This window comes from Cynara cardunculus, assembly GCF_001531365.2.
Source record: "Cynara cardunculus var. scolymus isolate 2C chromosome LG 13, CcrdV1, whole genome shotgun sequence".
Lineage (NCBI taxonomy): Eukaryota > Viridiplantae > Streptophyta > Magnoliopsida > Asterales > Asteraceae > Cynara > Cynara cardunculus.
The window spans coordinates 26,416,686-26,437,056 of NC_037540.1; the positions used below are offsets into that span (position 1 = coordinate 26,416,686).

Below are 20,371 nucleotides of genomic sequence, written 5' to 3' on the forward strand. Positions count from 1 at the left end.
ATTTTCCTATTTTCTTGATTTTCTCCATTTTTATGTGTTATATGTAGATATTATTATGTGTTGGTGTCGTATGTATACATGTATATGTGTTGTTTGTATATATATATATATATATATATATATATATTGTGGTTGCTAACCGCGATTTGTATTATATGTACACATCTATTTATTCGGTTTTATTGGGCCTTAAGAGACTTTATTCGGTTTTATCGGGCCTTAATGGCTTTATTCGGTTTTATTGGGCCTTAAGGAACTTTATTCGGTTTTATTGGGCCTTAAGGGACTTTATTCGGTTTTATTAGGCCTTAATCCATCTATCGGGCCTTAATCCATCTATCGGGCCTTAATGGCTTTATTCGGTTTTATGTGATATATGTACATATTATTATGTGTTGGTGTCCTATTTATACATGTATATGTGTTGTTTGTATATATATATGTATATACGTTGTGGTCGCTAACCGCGATGTGTATTATATGTACGCATGTGTGTGTGTATATATATATATATATATGTTTACACGATGTTGTAATTGTTATATGTATACATACGCTATCTAAATATAAAAATGTGTACATGTAACACATAAAAATCAAGAAAATAGGAAAATCCATCGCTGATCAGCGAGGGATCAGCGAGGGAATTGGCAAAAATCAGATGGAAGAGTGTGTAGGGAAGCCGAGTCTTTAGTTAATGACTTAATGGTGAGCTTTCAAGTTTTGAGTTTATTGTAAGTTTGGTTATTTGGCATGAAATTCTGTATATATATAATTAATTTAGTTAGCAAGAAGTTACAGTCTAAAAATATGCTTCTTGATGTTGCAATACAAAATCTAAAGGGATTAGTTGAATATTTTGAAAAATAGAGGGAAAATGGGTTTACATGTGCTATTCGTGAAGCTAAAGAGATTGCAAATAATATTGGAATTGAACCTGAGTTTGCTATAAAACGTTTTTTCTCAAGGAAAAAACAATTTGATGAAATTCCAGATACGGAGAGAGAACAACAATCCGCTCAAGAGACATTTAGAACTGATTATTTTCTTGTTTTAGTTGATATGACTCTTTTGCAATTACGAACCAGATTTGAACAAATGCAAGAATTTGAATCTATGTTTGGCTTCTTGTTTGATGGGCAAAATTTGGTTACTTTACATGATGACGAGTTAAAAAAATGTTGTTTGAACCTTGAACTTGCTTTAACAAATGGTAATGATTTTGATATTGATGGCGAATATTTGTTTATGGAGTTACAAGTTTTGCAGGGAATGCTACCAGAAGAGGCATCTAAAAGTGGAAATCATTGGACATCAATACAAATTATGGAGTTTGCAAAGAAAATACACATGTTTCCACATGTCTTGCTTGCTTACAGGATACTATTGACCGTACCGGTCACCGTAGCATCTGCGGAAAGAAGCTTTTCAAAGTTAAAGTTGTTGAAGTCATATCTACGGTCTACCATGAGTCAAGAAAGATTGAACGGGTTAGCAATCTTGAGTATTGAGAGTAAGTTTTTAGCTAATATTAGTTATGACGAAGTGATAGATATTTTTGCTTCAAAAAACGCAAGAAGACATCGTTTTAGGTGAATGGTGATGTACTTTATATTTTGTTACACGGGGTTTTGGTTTATGTCCCCCCCGTTGCATCATTTCTGTTATATTTAAGGGGCATTTTTTTTGTTAGATTGACTAGGTTCCAAAACCCTTCAAATAGTTTATTTTAATTTTTATTTACACATATTAGGGACATATTTTTTGACTTTCCGCCGTGGACATCCAAAATCTCAAGACCAGCCGTGTTGTAACAAAATGCAAACTTTGGGTATTTTCATAATAAATGAAGTTCAAAGAAGAATTCCACAATAAACTCCAACCACATGGACCAAATGTATTACTCTAAAAATTTAAAGTTGTATTGATAGTTGAGATGAGTTTGTTAAAGCAAGTTCATGAAATATTGATGTACATTTACCATACAAGTGGGTAAAAATGGATCTTATCAACCTTTTAACCGGTTAAAATCCTTCCACAACCGGTCCCAATCTTAACTGGTCCCTCTCGAGAAAACCAAAACCAATCCCTTAAATCCATACTTTAAACCAATCCCTTAAATCCATACTCTTAACTGGTCCCTCTCGAAAAAACCAAAACCGATCCCTAGTAATCGTTTCCTTAACCAGTCCCGTTTTGAACGTTACAAGATGCATATATAAATTTTCTTATTAAGCGTTGTCGTTCATTCTTTTTACTTTTTCTTAACATACTTACTCATGTTACCACCAAACTTACTGTTGTTTTCTAGTGACGGCATTTTGTTAAACTATGAAACAACCGATTATAAAGTCATTGGCAAACGTTTCAAATTATGTGACAGAAACTGACTCATAACCATTACAAATAAGATGGTCCATAGAGTACAAGTACGAATAACTGCCCACTTCATTGGCAGCAAAAAATAGATGTTGTAGAACATAAACATGGACACTTACCGAAAGTTGATACATAGTGTGAGTTCGGTCTCTAAGATCGACTCATCCATCCTCTTTAGTTTTATCTGTTCCACAAGAATTTTGAACAACATTATTTGCATCATTCTTTTGTTTGGTTCAGCCGGAATTAGCCAAACCAAAAAAGGTCATTGTATCCGGGCTACTAGTAGAGCTCAACCTCACTAAAGGTGAGGAGCGTGTAAGAGTTTTGTCGTATATAAAATATTATAATACTTCGGGGGAAAAAAAAAGAGTTAGCCGAGCAAACACAAATACTTCAGGCGAAAAAAAGGGTCGGGGTGCAGAGTAACATCTGCTAGACTAGCACGGTTCTATCAAGTATATATTGCTTGTTGAATTAACATGGATGCATCAATGGCGGACAACTGAAGTTTCATCTGCTTAATGAATTACCACGGATGTCAATGGTGGACAACTTTTCATAAGCTAGGAGTCTTTATGGAAACACATGCTCCACTTCTTGAGGTAGAAGTTTACATGTAGTTTACGAGTCTTTGGATAATCAAATGCCTAAATCGCCCCTTAACAAGACAAAATAATGAAAACCTGTGAACCAAAATCAATGTCACTAATATATGGTGGCGATTGTTAACGGGCAAATAGGTAATTTGATTTGGGGTCTCGCTGAAAACAATATGTTGCATTCTTACCGGAAAATCTAAGATGGAAAATCATTAGTTTGGGATGAGGGAGTAGTTTCTCTCCTAGACATAATGCAACATGCCTAAGAACTTGACTTAGACAATCTTCAGGTTTGCTCTCCAGTGGTCACCAGTTCGAGTCCCTCAGAGCTGTTAACTTCAGGACCCCATGGAATTAGTCAAGGTGCATGAAAGCTAGCCCAGGCACCACAGTTATCCATAAAAATTGTTCGTCTTGGACATGATTTATCTAAAATGTTCGAGTATTTGTCAGATATCTAAAATGTTCTTCAATTGAAGACAAATAATGGACTCTTGCAGACCAAAACAGTGCCAGGAGTTCATTTGTAACGATGATTACGCGAGCTTAAATCTTTCCAAGAAAGTGAATGTCAAAATTTTCATGGAAAATCACTGAAAGGGTATATCAGACTTTATGGAATCGGAGGAGCATATTCTAGTGACGGACCTTGTTTGACTTCCAAACAAAACCAAATGAACCCAGTATAAGAATGCATGCCATGGTGGTGTCGAGTAAATATACAATTTACAATGAAGAACGAAAATCTAGAACTCACCAAGCAATATTGTCCCAGTGAAGAAAACCGCCATGGCCTCTAGCGTTTGTGAACTTGTAAGTGGGACCCGAAACTAGGAAAACAGACAATAAGTTAATTCAAGATTCACCTAAAGTATCTACAATACAAATCCTACTACTGCTTCAAGATGGTAAGAATCTTCTTTTTGTCGAAAGCTCAAGAAACCAAAGGCTGAAATTACCTTCATAACCCTCAAAAACCGGATCTTCAGACAGCAGAAGTGGTGTATCTAGATCGATAAATCTGTTGATGAAATTAAAACAAGTTTGTTCAAGAATTTGCAATTAAATTAAACAGAGTTTTGCATCTTATAAATTAAACCAAACCAAATGAACCCAGTATCAAGGGCGGATTTAGGGATGAGGTAGCAGGTGCACATGCCCCTCTCTATCGTCTCGGAAAAAAATTAGGGGTCTTCTTAAAGGTGTATCCGCTTTGAATTGATGCGTGCTCCTCTAAGTTAAGAAAAAGTGGCTGCAGCCTACTGGTAATATCATTGCTTGTGGTACTATCTTTTGATATTTGTTTGGTAACAGCAGAAAAGAAGATAAAAACCACTTGGATGTTGCAAAAAAACCCTTATTTTTTAATAAAACTGTAGTTTTTACAATTAAAATTTATTTTATACTATATTATGCTAATTATTTTGTGCCCCAGCTGGGTTAGGATGTATGCAGACCTTGGTTCTAGACCAGAGAGTACAGAGGTTCTTTCCGTAAAGACCCCCCCGCTTGAAAAATAAAAGCAAGTCAAATAACGCTAAGTTAAAAGCTAAAAAGGTCATATAAAAATAGTCTCACTTACTTAAAACCCCCTAGACCAGCAGCAAGATGACCGGCAAAGCCCATGGCAAGTCTGGTCTCAACCATTCCGCCAATCATCAAATCGAGTCCTGAATCTTTTGCCAGATCAATAATTTCAAGAGCCCCTAGGACACCTACTTTGGCAAGTTTAATATTAATGACATCTGCAAGTTGTCGTTTCACTATTTCTTTAACATCGGCTAAACTCCTACAACTTTCATCAGCAGCAACCGAAACACCATATTTAGTTTTGGCAACTCGGGTGACGTGGCCTAAACCTTCCCAATCGTCTCTGTGAACTGGCTGCTCAAAAAGAATAGGAGTCACCTCCATTTCTGCAATCATATCACAGGAGATATATTTCAACTAGTATCAAGAATTTGGATTCTTAAGGACCAATATTGCTCGTAAAAGCCATTGCCAAACACCAATTATCATTATATTCATGAATTCCTTTATTTCTGAAAAGTGTATGTCTCTTTTTGCTCAACTAGTACAAACGCCCCCTCCCCATGGCCTGGGAAAACTTTCAGACCATGTTTGGCGACTATAGGCTACTAAGCTAGCTTATTTTGGAGCTTGTTGAAAAAGCTCCCTTTGGTTAGCCATAAGCTAGATTTTTGGAAAACTACTTCAAGTAACGTTTCAACAAGCTTCATGGGCTTTTTCCCACCTTTTTCCAATTACCATTATTCTTTTTTAAAGTATATAACACTTTTTTGCAATTATACCCTTTATATTTTTTAATTAGTTTTTCAACATGTTCTTTTAGATCATTTCACATTGTCATCTAGCATCTCAATTAGTTTTCATCCAATAGCTAGCTTTTCAGCCAACAGCTAGTTTATAAACTTTGCCGGTAAATAACACGTGGGATTCGTGAGATTTGTGATAGACAAGTCATAAATCTTTTCCACTACGCCAACTCCTTCAAGTTTACTTTCATGGCTTTAATTCTCGTACATATCTAAATGATCTGCAAATTACCAAATAAAATGCATGATGATTTAATATCTTCCAAAGATAACTTTACCATGTAATTTTTCAAGAACTTGAATAGCTTCCGAGGAGGTGTAGCCCTCATTGGCATCTAAGATAAATTGACAATGAGGATGGGCCATGCGTATAGCTTGAAGCACTTCAATATCAGCATTCAGATCTTTGCCAACCTTAAGCTTCAAAGTCTTGAACCCTTGTTTATGATACTTTGAAGCCAACTGACCAGCTTCAGTTGGGGAAACAATAGGAATCTACAGTAAAACAAGATTTGGATTAAGAATATCTTCCTCTTCTTTGTCATTTTAGTTCTACGAAAAGAATCTCCGTAAAAACTTAATTTGTAACTTAAATTACTTGGATAGGAACTGAACTGTAATATCTGTGGTTATTGTATTCGAAACCCCACCAAAGAATCTCCATAAAGGTGTGCCAATGCTCGTAGCAACTGCATCAATCACAGCCATCTCGACCCCTGCTCTAACCTTTGAGGTGTATAGCAACATTATGAGAACAAACTTGATAAATTTTAAAAATAAAAAGGACAGTAAATGACTTTCATGCCCATGTATAATGTTTCATTTAAAGAAAATGTCAAAATCACATATGCATAACACACATGTAAAAAATGATGTAGAAGAAAGAGGAGTGCATGTTACTTCATTACAGAAAGAAAACAGAATCATATTTCTGATTATATAACATGGCATTACATGACATGACGTTCTCAGATAGTTCATTGTTTCTCGATTACTATCATGTGACAATCTGGAAAAGGAAATTATGTTCTGATAAATGTATCCATTTTTGAACGTTTAGAATCGTGGGGTGTTTTGTAGACACTTGAAAAGAGGAAAGAATTAGGAGACCATCTCAGGTTAAACACACGAAATTTTCATTCACGCTGAGAACAACCAAAATATCAAAAGAAAGCGCAAAGGGTGAGGGGACTCTTATTTCTTGATGATTGCAACCAGAGAAGCTAATCATGTTTAAATGGTTAAAATTTGTTGTGTACTCAAAGATCGGAACTTTTTTAACCCCATGCATCTAATAAATACCCAAAAAAGAGCTGCAATCACATGGTTAAACCTTTGATCACAACTCATTCCGAAATAGCCAAGACTTGACAAAGCCGAAACCAATTTCATACCTAACTGCAGATTTACAAAAAAGACAGAAAAAATTGGGCAAATAACATGCCAAAAAGTTGGAGGAATCTCTCCAATAAATAGTCTTTGATAAGTTGGTGAAGCCAAGCTTCTTTAGTAAGGGCACTACAAATCACCTAGCAGACTAACAAGAGCTTATAATTATTCAGGGTTTGTTTGTTTTTTTTTTTTTGCTTAATCAGCTTAGCAACACTAATAGCTTATTTGCTCAGCCATTAACATTTGTTTTTGGCTTAAATTTTAGTCAACGATCAAAAATGGTTGAATTGGATAAGTTTAGCATGTATCTCCATTCTGACAGAGACTTTTATGTCCTATAAAGCAAATTCTTTTCAAAAAGCATCCTATCTGGCAACGGTGGCAGGCAGCTATCACTTCCCTTTTCATTCAACTATAATTTCCCAATAAAATCTTGGATGAAGAAAATGGTGTTAAGATTTTGGGTACAAATTTAACACCAAATTTTGGTATTTGCTCATAATCAATATCAGAAAGCTTTGTGAATTAAGCATTTTTTTATAGTACATCAACATTTGGTGGGTAAATATAGCAAAACAAGATTCAATAGTTCCATTATTTGGTTTAATGAGATCAAAACTTAAGTCTTCACTGAACTGTAGAAAGCTGCCTATTTTGAATCAAGATTCACATCTAAATATTTCATCAAAACCAGCAAAACATGAAATTGAAAAACTTACAGAAGCAAACTCATGGCCAGGAAGAAGTTGACCAATTTCTCTTAACACATCACCGAAACTCATCGCTTCACTCTTCTTCAAAAACTCACAAGCCTCCCCTGCCTTCTTCAAAGCCGTGTTCTGATCCTCCGCCGTCACAAATGGTAGAATCGGAGCCTCGCCCCACCCGACACACCCATTACTCAACTCCACCCGAACCGCCACATTCTCCACTCCCTCAAGCCTCGATGTCGCAATCGTAAAAGGTGCAATCAGTGGGACGTTTAATTGCCTGCCATCTGCTCGATGAATGTCCACAGTGAAACTCTCCATCAAGCTTTTGAAACCTAAATTGGATTTTGTTGCACAACCGGTGGCGCCGACAGCGGGGTAGGCCATCGTTGCCACCGCCGTAGCACCACCGCCGTAGCCGGGGGTTTTGTAAAGTTTTGGGGAAAACAGTGAGAACCCAATTGAACCCATGAGATGATCAGAGCAAAACTTGGCAAAGACTGTATGATTTGGGAAAATATGATTGGGTTCAGGGGAGAAATAGAATTAGAGCATATCCAAGAGAAAGGTGCTGCTTCTGCCATTGTTTATTCTCAAAGACCTTAACTCGTGTTGTTTAATTAATAAACGGCACTTAGTTTTACTTAAATTATCAGCTGGGTCTTGTTTGATAATGGATTTCTTAGGGATTCGTGGGGTTTGGACCACTTTGTGTGATTTGTATATTGTGGGATTCTTGTAGATATATGAACAGTTTCGTTTCTTGGTGACTAGATTTGGAATTTCCTTTTGTCTTTTATGATTCCATTTTCCAAATATATAATTAAAAAAATCCATATTTTTATTTTTCTCAAAATAAATAACTAAATTTTAAAATCTAAGTAGGTAGTGTATAAATATTTAAAGGTAGATAATAGATATATATATCAGGGAGATATTCAAATAGAAACTATAATTAAATAAAAGAAAATAAAATGATTAAATCATATGAGATTTTACACTAACTGTCAACATAAAGGTGTGCAGGCGACAATCGACATGGCCAAAGTCTCACTAATCACATGTGATTTTAAATGTAATTTTAATGTAAAATTGTGCGTAGTTCAACTGGTTTTTTTTTTCTTATTGTTCTCTTATTAACCTAAATTCAGAAATATTAATCAAAGATAAAATTGTTTTTTAATTAACTAAAATTTGTAATAATTATTCATATATAAAATCTTGTGTGCTTTCTATTTTGAGATGGAGGAAATGTCTCGTAAAAAATTTACTAAATTATATATAAAATATAATTACTTTATAAATAATGTTATGTTTGATAAATTAATTAATAAACTAATTGTTAAATTTCATTAATAAGCTAATTTTTAGTTGATTTAATAGTCTATATTCAATAAAAACTAAATAAAATATCAACTTAAAATAATCAGATAGAAGGAATATAAAAAGGATTTGTATAAAATATAAGATGTATAATTATAAAAAAAAATGTAAAAAAGAAAAGGAAACTTCGATAGGCCATCTTTAGTAGATTATGAAAGAAAAAACTATATGCTAATTTATTATTTAATAAATAGATTTTTTAAAATAAACTTATAAAATAAATTAACTTATTTTCATCAAACACATTAAAACATTGATATTTTATTATTACAGTACTTAATTATTTGAGAACTTCATATATTATGATAGTTGTGAGAACTATTGTAACACCTATAATTTTGTTTCTATTTGTTAAAATATAAGTTATAGGATTTATCGAGTTGATTCCGTTGCCAAATGAGAAATAATCATTTTTTGGTCGAGAGTTTCACCCTAATATGTTTAGATAGCAAAAAGGGAGTTAGTTTGGAGGAATACGGGTCATTTTGGTGGTTTGGGCGACTTATCGTGCGACCAAAGCCGCACCAGGCACTGGATCAGGGAACGGTTGGAGCATGGCCAGAGAACTTTGGGGCACGGCACCGCATGCAGCGTAGGCCAAGGGGGAAAACGGGGACTTTTGGTGCGGCCAAAGTCGAATTCATGCCCAAATCAGTTTTAAACTCGATTTTTCTAGGGTTTCTTCCCATTTTTCTCCTCTCCACTCCATTTCCTCTCTTCCGTGGCGTTTTTGGTCCATGGGGTCGATTTTTGGGAAGTTTTGGGAGCAAATTGAGAATGGATCTTAAAGATTAAAGATCTATGGAAAGAGATTCCAAGTTTTGAGGACGTAAGCTTCTTATGGGTATTTTGAGTTGAATGTTTGAGATTTTTAGTGAATTTGAAGTTTGTGTAAATATTTAGTGTCTATTGGTTTGAATGTTGTTCTTGAAGAGCAAAGCATGTGGAACTCAAATCTTTATTCTTGGAAGTTAAATATTTGGGTGTGGAATCTAGGTTTAACCTAACTTAGCAAGTTGAGTTTCAAGTTATTTTATGAAATCTATGTACATACCAAAAATGTCCATTTCAGAATCTTAAGGTGTTTTCTTCATTTAACAAATGTGTTGATTATTTGATGAGATTTGCATTCTTAGTATATTTGATTTTCATAAATCTTGTAAATGTCTATATTTGGGTTTTTGACATTTTGATAAATAAATCATAAAGGGTGTTGTTTTGATGATTTATTTGATTTTGAGAATTATTTGATGTAGTTACCTTCATGGTGTATTGACTTTATTAATCATTTGGAAAACGTATATAGTTGGGTTATGATTTATTTTGGAAGTATAAATTGTTTGGTTTTCATTGGAGACGGTAAGCAAGGAGTATTGATATTTTCACTTTTATGGCCAATGCTCAAGTAGACATTGTGGTTGTCCCGGTATTGCGGATGTGAACTCCTACGAGTCAGACTTCGGGACTGTGGATATTGTGGTTTTGATGTTTTATCCCTTATATATGAGGGTTAACTGCCCTGTGTTATCAAGTAAGAAGTTTAAGGTTCCCTATCTTGAATGTTTATGAGCAGACACTAAAAAGGTCGAGTAGGGAACCTTGAGATTGGAACTCAACTAGAGAAAATAGACACTAAGATTTGGTATTCTTGAGGTGACACTAGAAGAACTATGCACTAAAGATATTTGTGGTCTTAAAAAGAAACTCGATAGAGTAGACACTAAAGGTATCAGGACTTGAAGTGACACTTGTTATAGTAGACATTAAAGTCAATAAATCTTATATGCAGTTCGAAAATGTTGATACGTGACTTACTTTTGTATTCTGCCATATTCAATGGAATTGCGTCTCTCTACTCATCGAAATATGTATTTTCCTTTTTGGAGTATATGAGTAAAAATGATTTTCAAAAGATTATGTGTATTTTGCATCCATATTTTTACCTGGGGAAAATCGTTATGTAAAGAGTGTTCGTTCAGTTTTATTGTTTTACATCTAAAGTATAAACTGCTTAAACTCACTAGGCGTTAAGCCTAACATTTTTTCATGTCGGTATGTGCATCAGGTGCTTGTGGGGTTTGGTAATAGCAACACTTTGATGAGTTTTGAGTGTTAATTAGAGGCATGAGAAAGATTTAGCAATTTGGGGACGTCTTCTATGTTTTGGAGATAACATATGTTAATGGGTTTTAGCAGTACATATCCCTAACCTACGAGCCGACATAATATCAACGACAGATTAGCGACATAAGACCCTTTTAGCGACGGATTTGCGAGGGAAATTTCCTTCGCTGATACTCTGCATTTTTATAGTATTTAATTTGTAATTCATCGTTGTTAAACTTAAATTTCCATTTTAAGTAATTCGAGCATTGTCTTTTAGAAATGAATTTATCCTTCAATTGATGTATTACAAACATAAAATTAATTAGTCGCTCTTTTCCAATTTTATGGTGTCACTATTATTTTAAAGTATTATTTCACATGATTTTTTCATCTAAGACTAGAATTTAGTATATTAACTAGCATATATTTGTTTCACAATGTGTTTGTTTCATATGTATTCGGTTCATAATGTAAAACTTTTTAATCGTATTTTTTGTTTTACAAACAAAATAAAAATGTCCACACGGTGAAACCAACATATATAAAAACAAATATTATTATCAAATAAATATATGTTAATCAATATATTAAATCCAAATCATAAATAGGGAAAAAAAATCATAAGAAATAAACATATTACACATGTTATCATAATCTATATTATTATATAAATTTAATGATGGACTTTTGAATAATATAACAAATCGTATTAAAATAGTAACTATTAAAAGATTATGTTGTCGTTTCTAAAAGCTGCTTTTCTACAACAAAATATAATTTAATTAATAAAAAAATAATTTATATGAGACTTTGTGGGTGATTTGGGGTCAATGGGGCCGTCCCCGAGTAGATGCATTTCAACCATCGTGGCTTCTCGTGCTCTGAACGGACCAACCAACACCATGGATCATAATTAAATGACATTTCATTCATTTAAAATGTGTTTATTCTTTATATTATATTATATTATATTATATTATATTATATTATATTATATTATATTATATTATATTATATTATATTATATTATATTATATTGATCGGATGAGAACTTTTTCCGTAAGAATTGTAGGACTCGGCCTTTGGATGAGATCTTGCTCTGGATCCAACGGTTTGGATGGGTACGATGGTATTTTCTTAATAAATTAAGTTGAACTTTGATGATGATGATGATGATGATGATGATGATGATGATGATGATGATGATGATGATCTGGATCGCACACACAACTTAACATAAGTTAAACCCATAAAATATATTAAAATTGTGTTTAACACTATTCATTAGTTATAGAGTGTATCATGCCATTGATTATTGTGGTATACTTAAAATTTGGATTTGCTCACTTGAACAGACTATCTACATCGAAGGTCTTAAAGTTTTCATTTTTCTTGCAACAATGCAGGGGAGGAACACAAACATTCCAAGCACAGGGGTCGGACCTAATATTATATATTTTCAAAAATACCAAAAATACATTATCCAAAGTTATAACGTAGAAGTTAAACTTTGTTGCCTATTTGAGATGCCACAAAATGATAAAGGCTGCACTGAACTTCATTATAAAACAACCAGTCAAGAAAACCAATACATACACAATCAAGATTCTGAAACCAAAAAAGCAAACAAATGGAAACCATCAATAAGCCCATGTACCGGCTATGTCTAGGACTACTAAGGTGCAAAGACACAATGTACTTGACAACGGTGTGTTGCTTCTAGAAGACAAAAAAAAATTCGGTGCAAAAATATGATCAAGAAATATCCTCTAATTGTTGTAACTTTTTTCTCCAAATCACTTTCTTATGTTCTGATTATAGTGAAGTTCCAAAGCTTACAAATTATGCAACCCCTCCAAAAGCAAGGTAACTATAAGTAGAGACATGTTATTTATGGAGGATAAAGCATGAGAATGGAATGAAAGAACAGATGATGTACCAACCACTATTCTGGTAGATGAAAGCTTGGAAGATCACCAAGATAACACCAATGATAACATGAACCAGGTACGTACTAACCCATCACCACCATCCACTCCATCCTCATCATCAACTTTGTCTTCCTCTTTTGACTCTCCTGGGTCATCACCACGAAAGATGAGGAGCATAAGTGATATCTATGCAAAAATAGTGAGTTGATAGATTTTGTGTTATTCGCTGATGCAAATCTAGTAGAGTTCGAAGAAGCTTTTAAGAGTGACAAGTGGAGAAAGGCAATGGATACACTCAGGCCCAGCCCTGGGCACGTGCAGCCCGTGCGGCCGCACAGGACATCAAAGCTCAAGGGGGCATCAAATTTTTTTATGGACCATAGTATTAGTTTTTATTTTTGGGCCTTTTAACCCTTTAGATTTAAAAATTAAAAACTTGGGCTTTAAAAACAAGCCCAAACCCAAGATTGAATTGGATCCCCTTATTCCTCCTTTCACCGTTTCACGACAGAATACAGATTGACATTTGACGGTCGTACACGGTACACACCCTTGTGGTTGCGGCTTGCTATTCGATTACTTTGACTTTGCAAAATGAGTGAGTAGTGCCGATGTTTCGATTCCAGAGGCATAGCCGCAGGGGATTAGGGGTAACGGTAAGGCAAGGGCATTAGGGCAACGGTAACTTCTCTAACGGGCAAGGCAAGGCAAGGGCAACGCAACGGCTGTGACGCTGTCCATGGCCTTGAATCGAGGACGAGGATTCAACGATTGGCTACTGCCAAGTGCCGATTGCTATCTAATCGAGGACGAGGAGTCGATTGGCTACTGTCGATTGCTATCTAATCAAGGAACCGAGGAGCCGATTGGCTACTTCCGAGTGCCGATTCCTATCTAATCGAGGACGAGGACAGGTCCGAATGACCGAATGCCGACTGCCATCTGCTTGAGAGGTGATAATTGGTAACGTTAACTCGGTAAGTCTCCTATTCTCCATACTCCACTATATATACAATATACTCGAGTCTCACACTCACTGCCACATTCTATGATTCTATTTCTAAGTTTCTAACACTGTAACACATTAGATGTTTGAGCAATGAGCATATGTACCAGATTGGCAGATTGTTTGATTTTATGATTTAGTGATTAAATATTACAAATTTGAAATCTAGATAGTAGCTATAGTCATATAGTTAATTGGAGGCTTGGATTTTGGAAATTGGAAGTCCGAAGTTGCCAAGTTGGAACYGAGTCTGGATTGGAAGCAGAGCCAAGTCTTCAAGAACGAGTGAAGCACGCGCTTAATCCAGGTTCTATCATTCTATGCTTGGGTATTTGTTGCTTGATTTTCATAAGATATTATCATATTAGACATGTTTCCTAGATCACAACCATCCCGTGCACAAAATAGAAAAAGAAAGAAAAGACAACAAGAAATTGCCCAAGCTTTACAGGGATCGTTAAATCGATATTTTGCTATGAATGAAAATGTGTCTGAAAATCCCATTGAAAATGTGCCTGAAAATCCCATTGGAAATGTTTCTGAAAATCCCACTGAGAATGTTTTTGAAAATCCCACTGAGAATGTTTCTGAAAATCCCACTGAAAATGTTTCTGAAAATCCCAATGATTTTGTTGAAAATATTGAAAATCCGTGTACTAATGAAATTAGGGACAATGAAAATCCATGTAATGATGAAGTTACTTTAAATATTTTTGATCCAAGGGTTTGGAATGATTTAGATTCAAAAATGAAAGATTTGCTTGCTGAAAAAGGGCCCATAAGGGAAACCAACATCAACTTTCCAAATGATAAAGTAGGTAGACACTTTTCTTGTGAACATTATGTCCGTAAATTACGAAATAGTGATTCTTATGATAGAAAATGGTTGGTTTATTCAAAAGAGTTGGATAAAGTTTTTTGTTTTTGTTGTAAGATATTCAAAACTGCTTGGTCTAGAAGTCAATTAGCTACCGAAGGGATAAATGATTGGAGGCATTTAGGTGAAACATTAAGTTTGCATGAAAATAGTTCTGAGCATATGATTAACTTGAGAACTTGGACTCAGTTGCAAGTGAGATTGAATAAAAATCAAACAACTGATAAAGAATTACAAGAATTGATTAAGAAAGATGCAGATCATTGGAAAGAAGTTTTGATTAGAATAATTGCTGTTGTGAAGTGTCTAGCACAATATAATTTGGCTTTTCGTGGATCAAATGAAAAAATTTATCAAAATTCTAATGAGAATTTTTTGGGTATACTTCAAATGATTGCGGAGTTTGATCCTGTCATGAAACAACATTTTCGGCTAATTAAAGACAAAGAAACTCATTATCATTATCTTAGCCATAAAATTCAACAAGAACTGATTCAATTGTTGGCATCTGAAGTTAAGAGTGTGATTATTAAAAAAATCAAAGAGGCAAAGTATTTATCCGTAATTCTTGATTGCACTCCTGATGCAAGTCACAAGGAACAAATGACTTTGATTATAAGATGTGTTGATATGTCTTGTGCTCCCATAAGTGTAGAAGAGTTCTTCTTAGAATTTTTTGGTTGTAGAGGACACATCTGGTTTAGGTCTCTTCACTGTGTTACAAGATGTTTTAAAATCTCTAGATTTAGACATTAATTGTGTGCGAGGACAAAGTTATGATAATGGATCTAATATGAAAGGAAAACACCAAGGTGTTCAAAAAAGATTGCTTGGTGTAAATCCTAAAGCATTTTATATGTCATGTGGTTGCCATAGTCTTAACTTAGTTTTGTGTGATATGGCAAATTCTTGTCATAAAGCAAAAACTATTTTTGGAACATGTCAAACAATATACAATGTGTTTGCTAATTCTACCAAACGATGGAATGTTTTACTTGAGTTTATTGATGATTTGACTTTAAAATCTTTGTCTACTACCCGTTGGGAGAGTCATATAGAAAGTGTTAAAGCTATAAAAAGTCAATTTGCTCAAATAAAGGAAGCTTTGTTGAAATTATCTCAAGTTAGCAATGATGGAAAATTATGTAGAGATGTTGAATCTTTGGTAAATGGTGAACTTTCAAGTTTTGAATTTATTGTCARTTTGGTTATTTGGCATGAAATTTTGTATAGAATCAATTTAGTTAGCAAAAAGTTACAATCTAAAGATATGCTACTTGATGTTGCGGTAAAAAATTTAGAGGYATTGGTTTGTTATTTTGAGAAGTATAGGRAGACTGGACTTACTTCTGCCATTATTGAAGCTAAACATATTGCAAATGAAATTGGAATTGAGCCTGAATTTCCGATAAAACGTTCTTATTTTAGAAAAAAAACAGTTTGATGAGATTCCAAATACGGAAAGAGAACAACAATCTGCTCAAGAAACATTTAGAACCGATTATTTTTTTGTTTTGGTTGATATGGCTTTATCTCAATTGAAGACTAGATTTGAGCAAATGAAAATTTTTTAATCGATTTTTGGTTTCTTGTTTGATGGGTCAAGGTTGGTTCATTTAAATGATGAAGAATTGAAAAACTCTTGTATGAATCTTGAAGTTGCATTAACAAATGGTGATGATTGTGATATTGATGGGAAATATTTGTTTATGGAATTGCAAATTTTACAGGAAATGTTACCGTCGRAAGCATATAAAGGAGAAAAKCCATGGACATCAATTGAGATTTTGGAGTTTGCAAAGAAGATGGACATGTTTCCAAATGTGTTGCTTGCATATAGGATTTTGCTGACTGTACCCGTCACARTAGCATCTGCMGAAAGAAGTTTTTCAAAGCTAAAGTTACTGAAGTCATATTTGCGGTCTACCATGAGTCAAGAAAGGCTAAACGGGTTAGCAATTTTGAGTATTGAAAGTAAATTTTTAGCGAATGTTGAATATGACAAAATAATTGATATTTTTTGCTTCAAGAAATGCACGAAGACATCAATTTAGGTGATATACTTATACTTGGGGTTTTGGTTTTTATGTCCCCCTTTGTATTTTTCATTTTAATGAAATCGTATCTTTCGTCGTAAAATTGTATGTTTTGTCGTTTCATTTGCTTAAGAAAAAGGCATAAGGGCATATTTTAGCATCTTCGCACAAGACATCAAAAACCTCAGGAACAGCCCTGGATTCACTATTTAGAAATCGAATCCATCATAAAAAAATGATACATGGGATTTAGTTGATCTACCACAGGGACACAAGCCCATAGGTGTGAAATGGGTCTATAAGACCAAATTAAAAAAAATGGTGAAGTCGAGAAACACAAGGCATGGTTAGTGGTAAAGGGTTACAAATAAAGGCTTGGTATTGATTACAGCAAAGTCTTTGTACGTTTAGTTCTAGCTTTAGCCGCCCAAAGTAATTGGAGAATCACCAAATGGATGTGAAATCGGCATTTCTTAATAGTTATTTAAATGAAGTCAAAATTTGAAATGACGAACATGGGATATTTTTATTACTTTCTCGGTATTGAAGTAAAACAAAGCAGCAAAGGGATTGCAATCTCTCAAAAAAGTATGCCTTAGATGTTTTAAAGCATTTCAAGATGGAAGAAGCAAATATTAGTTCCGCACCCATGGAGTTTGGCCTTAGTTGTCCAAGGATTCCGGAGAAGATGAGATAGATTCAAGTCTGTTCAGAAGTTTGGTGTTTGAGTAAATAGGAACATATATCAAACCTACACGTTAAAATATTGGATTTATTATCATCAAATTACATAAGTTATATATGTTATGATGTTATTGCATAAAGCATTTAGAGCATAAAATGTGAAGTTAAGAACAAGATCCAGTTAACCCAAGACTCCAAAAAAAACATCCTATGGAACTAACTATCAAGCTACAACTTAAATTTCAAAAAGAAAACCAAATTTATTGGTGTTATAATGCCTGGCAGCAAAATTGACCCAAAAACCACCTCTCCTCCTCGCCATCCTACTCTTGTTGTTTCTAACATCAACAGCTTTATCATGGTTACTCTAGTCTTGATATAGAAAAAGGTCTATACATTACATAGTCGGAGCTATTGAAGATACATGTTAGAGCTTTAATAGGTGTTAATTTATCAACCCTATTACATCATTTTCTTAATCATTTCCCCTTGTTTTATTTGCTCATTAGTGTCTAAATTGAGTCATTTTAAGTCATTTTATGTAATTTCTTATTTTTATATAAATTTATAGTATTATGTCATAATCTTATATTATTTTGTCAATTATACATATTTTTAAGGTTTCTGGTCAGTTTTGTAACAGTCGTACAAGAGTATTTGTCTGAGGTGGTACTACAGAAGTCCTATAGAAGCAAGCAATTAATAGACCGCACCTTTTGTTTTGGGCCGAAACCATGGGCCGACGAGATTTACTGCAGATTTAAGGCTTGGGCTTTAGGCTAGTTTATTTTTTAAGCCTTCTTTTGTACTTTTAACCTATCTTCTACTCTAAGCTTTAATCTCCTTATAAATAGGGGTTGTTCCTTAGCATAAAATACTTACAACTTAACCTCTATGTTTAATATTTTCTCTCTAGTCTTTTATTAGCTTTTAGCGTCCTTGCTTCTACAAGAACCAAAATTGTCAAGTGTTATTTTGTTTACAAGCATTAATCTAAGTTCAAGTATTCAAGTTTCTTCTCATTTCTTTCTTACTTGCAATTTTCAAAAGCTTATTAATTTTAGTTACAAAGTGGAATTAATCGATTATTGTTGCAATACATTAGATTTCATCATTTGTGGCTCACGATAAATTTTCTTGGATGAAAATATGTTTTTCAAGTGTTTTCAAGTATTTCCTCACTATAGTGACGAAACTTGTTTTGCAAGTTTCCTGACTTAAAGTGCAAGCTTCCTTAATTTCTTTTTTGCATGTACTTACTTTTACTTTATGTCATCTCTTCTAGAGTAATTTACATTTCCTTACACTTTACTTTTCTGCAATTGAATTTTCAGTATTTAATTTCCAGTATTTTAATTATTGCAATTTTCTTTTCTGTACTTTACTTTTCTGCAATTACTTTTCAGTATTTAATTTCCAGTATTTTAATTACTGCAATTTCTTTTCTGTACTTTACTTTTCTGCAATTAACTTTTCTACAATTTACATTCCAGCGATTTATATATTTCAATCATTCATATTTCTGCACTTTAATTTACAGTCTTTTACATTCTCGTGATTTATTTTCTGCAATTTATTTTTTCGCATCAGTTATTTATTTTTCAGTCTTTACATCCTTTGCGAGAAGAAACCGAGCGATGATGGACTAAACGCCTTAGCTTAGAGTGAAACTACAGAGGTGTCTTATTAGCATTATTGTCTAATTGTTTTAGATGATTAATATTTCATTGAAAATTACATTGAAATAATTGACAACTAATTTTATGTATGAAAATGCATTAACTTTCAGAGTTAAGATAAATAAGAAAATCTGACGTAATAGGAGAAGACTATAAAGAGCTTTAGTGTTTGACACGCACTATACTACTACGGTGTAGGATGGTAACACTGTGCTAGGATTCACGACGTCTAATATAAATGATATTGTATCGATAGCACGTTGGCTTGTGTGTATTCTTGAGAGGTCGTTTGATCCAGTAGTTGATATTGTAACAGTTCTATAACATCATCATGTGATATTATCGAACTGTGACATAAGTGCTATGTCATCTTTCTACTGGATCATCTGTTTTGTGTCTTAATCAACCTTTGCATCTTGTGTTTTTTTTTCTTACGACTGATATTTTCTTATTTGCTAATCAAACGGCCCAATTTTAGATAAAACAAATCCCTCGAATTCGTCATCTGAAATTAGTTTTTATAGACTATGTTTTTGAAGAAGTTTACAAAGTTTTCTCTGTGGGAACGATATCTGATTCGTATACCATTATTACTTGGTACAAGACGATAGTAGTTCAAGGTGTATACTTTTATTTTTGTGTTGAAATAGATAAGGTTTCATAAATCGAACGAACAAGTTTATAAAGTTCTAGACCATACTATTCCTTCATCGAAAGAAAACAATGAAGTCAGATTCATCTCTTAAAAACTCAGATCCCTACCGGGTTGACGCCATTGTATTATAATGGATTTATGGTACAATCTCCGAGGATCATCTTCGAACGTGATCCCACTGCTGAAATTGCATGGAATAGGGTAAAGGATATTTCCTGTGACAACAAAAATGAAAAATTTTAGGCTATCTACCTAGAATAAGAGTTTTTTGCGGCTCAGATGGAGAACTTCTCAGATACATCTTCCTATTTTCAACGGCCGTTTATCAAACACTTACTCGATAAGTGTTTACCGGTAAAATTTAATACTATTATTTACTTACCGGGTAAGATTTTAGTCCATCAAGACGACATCATATACAACAATTTACCTGGTAAGCGCTTACCGTGGTAAGAGTCGTTGCACTTACTTACCCAGTAAAACTTTTGGTCCTTGTTTCGCTCTTACCGAGTAAAATTCTTGGTCCTTATCATATATATATATATATATATATATATATATTCATCTGGTAATGTAACGTGACTTAGTAAACGCT

The 20,371-nt window shown here is 33.9% G+C and overlaps 1 protein-coding gene and 1 pseudogene across 2 annotated transcripts; one reads left to right on the forward strand and one right to left on the reverse strand.

Annotated features, from left to right (window-relative positions):
* Window positions 1–2,349: 2,349 nt before the first annotated feature.
* On the reverse strand, window positions 2,350–7,991 carry LOC112525923 (L-Ala-D/L-amino acid epimerase). Of its 2 annotated transcripts, XM_025136243.1 has the most exons (7): window positions 7,429–7,991; window positions 5,933–6,043; window positions 5,596–5,812; window positions 4,564–4,897; window positions 3,941–4,002; window positions 3,739–3,811; window positions 2,350–2,563 (listed from the first exon to the last, which is right to left on the reverse strand). In XM_025136243.1, coding segments are annotated over exons 1-7 (1,260 nt in total). In that variant the 5' UTR covers window positions 7,891–7,991; the 3' UTR covers window positions 2,350–2,562. The 2 variants fall into 2 exon arrangements, with proteins under 2 accessions (XP_024992011.1, XP_024992010.1); XM_025136242.1 differs by lacking the exon at window positions 2,350–2,563 and having other exon boundaries at window positions 3,735–3,811.
* A 6,224-nt stretch (window positions 7,992–14,215) lies between these two features.
* LOC112524937 lies at window positions 14,216–16,776 on the forward strand (annotated as a pseudogene).
* The last annotated feature ends 3,595 nt before the right edge of the window (window positions 16,777–20,371 follow it).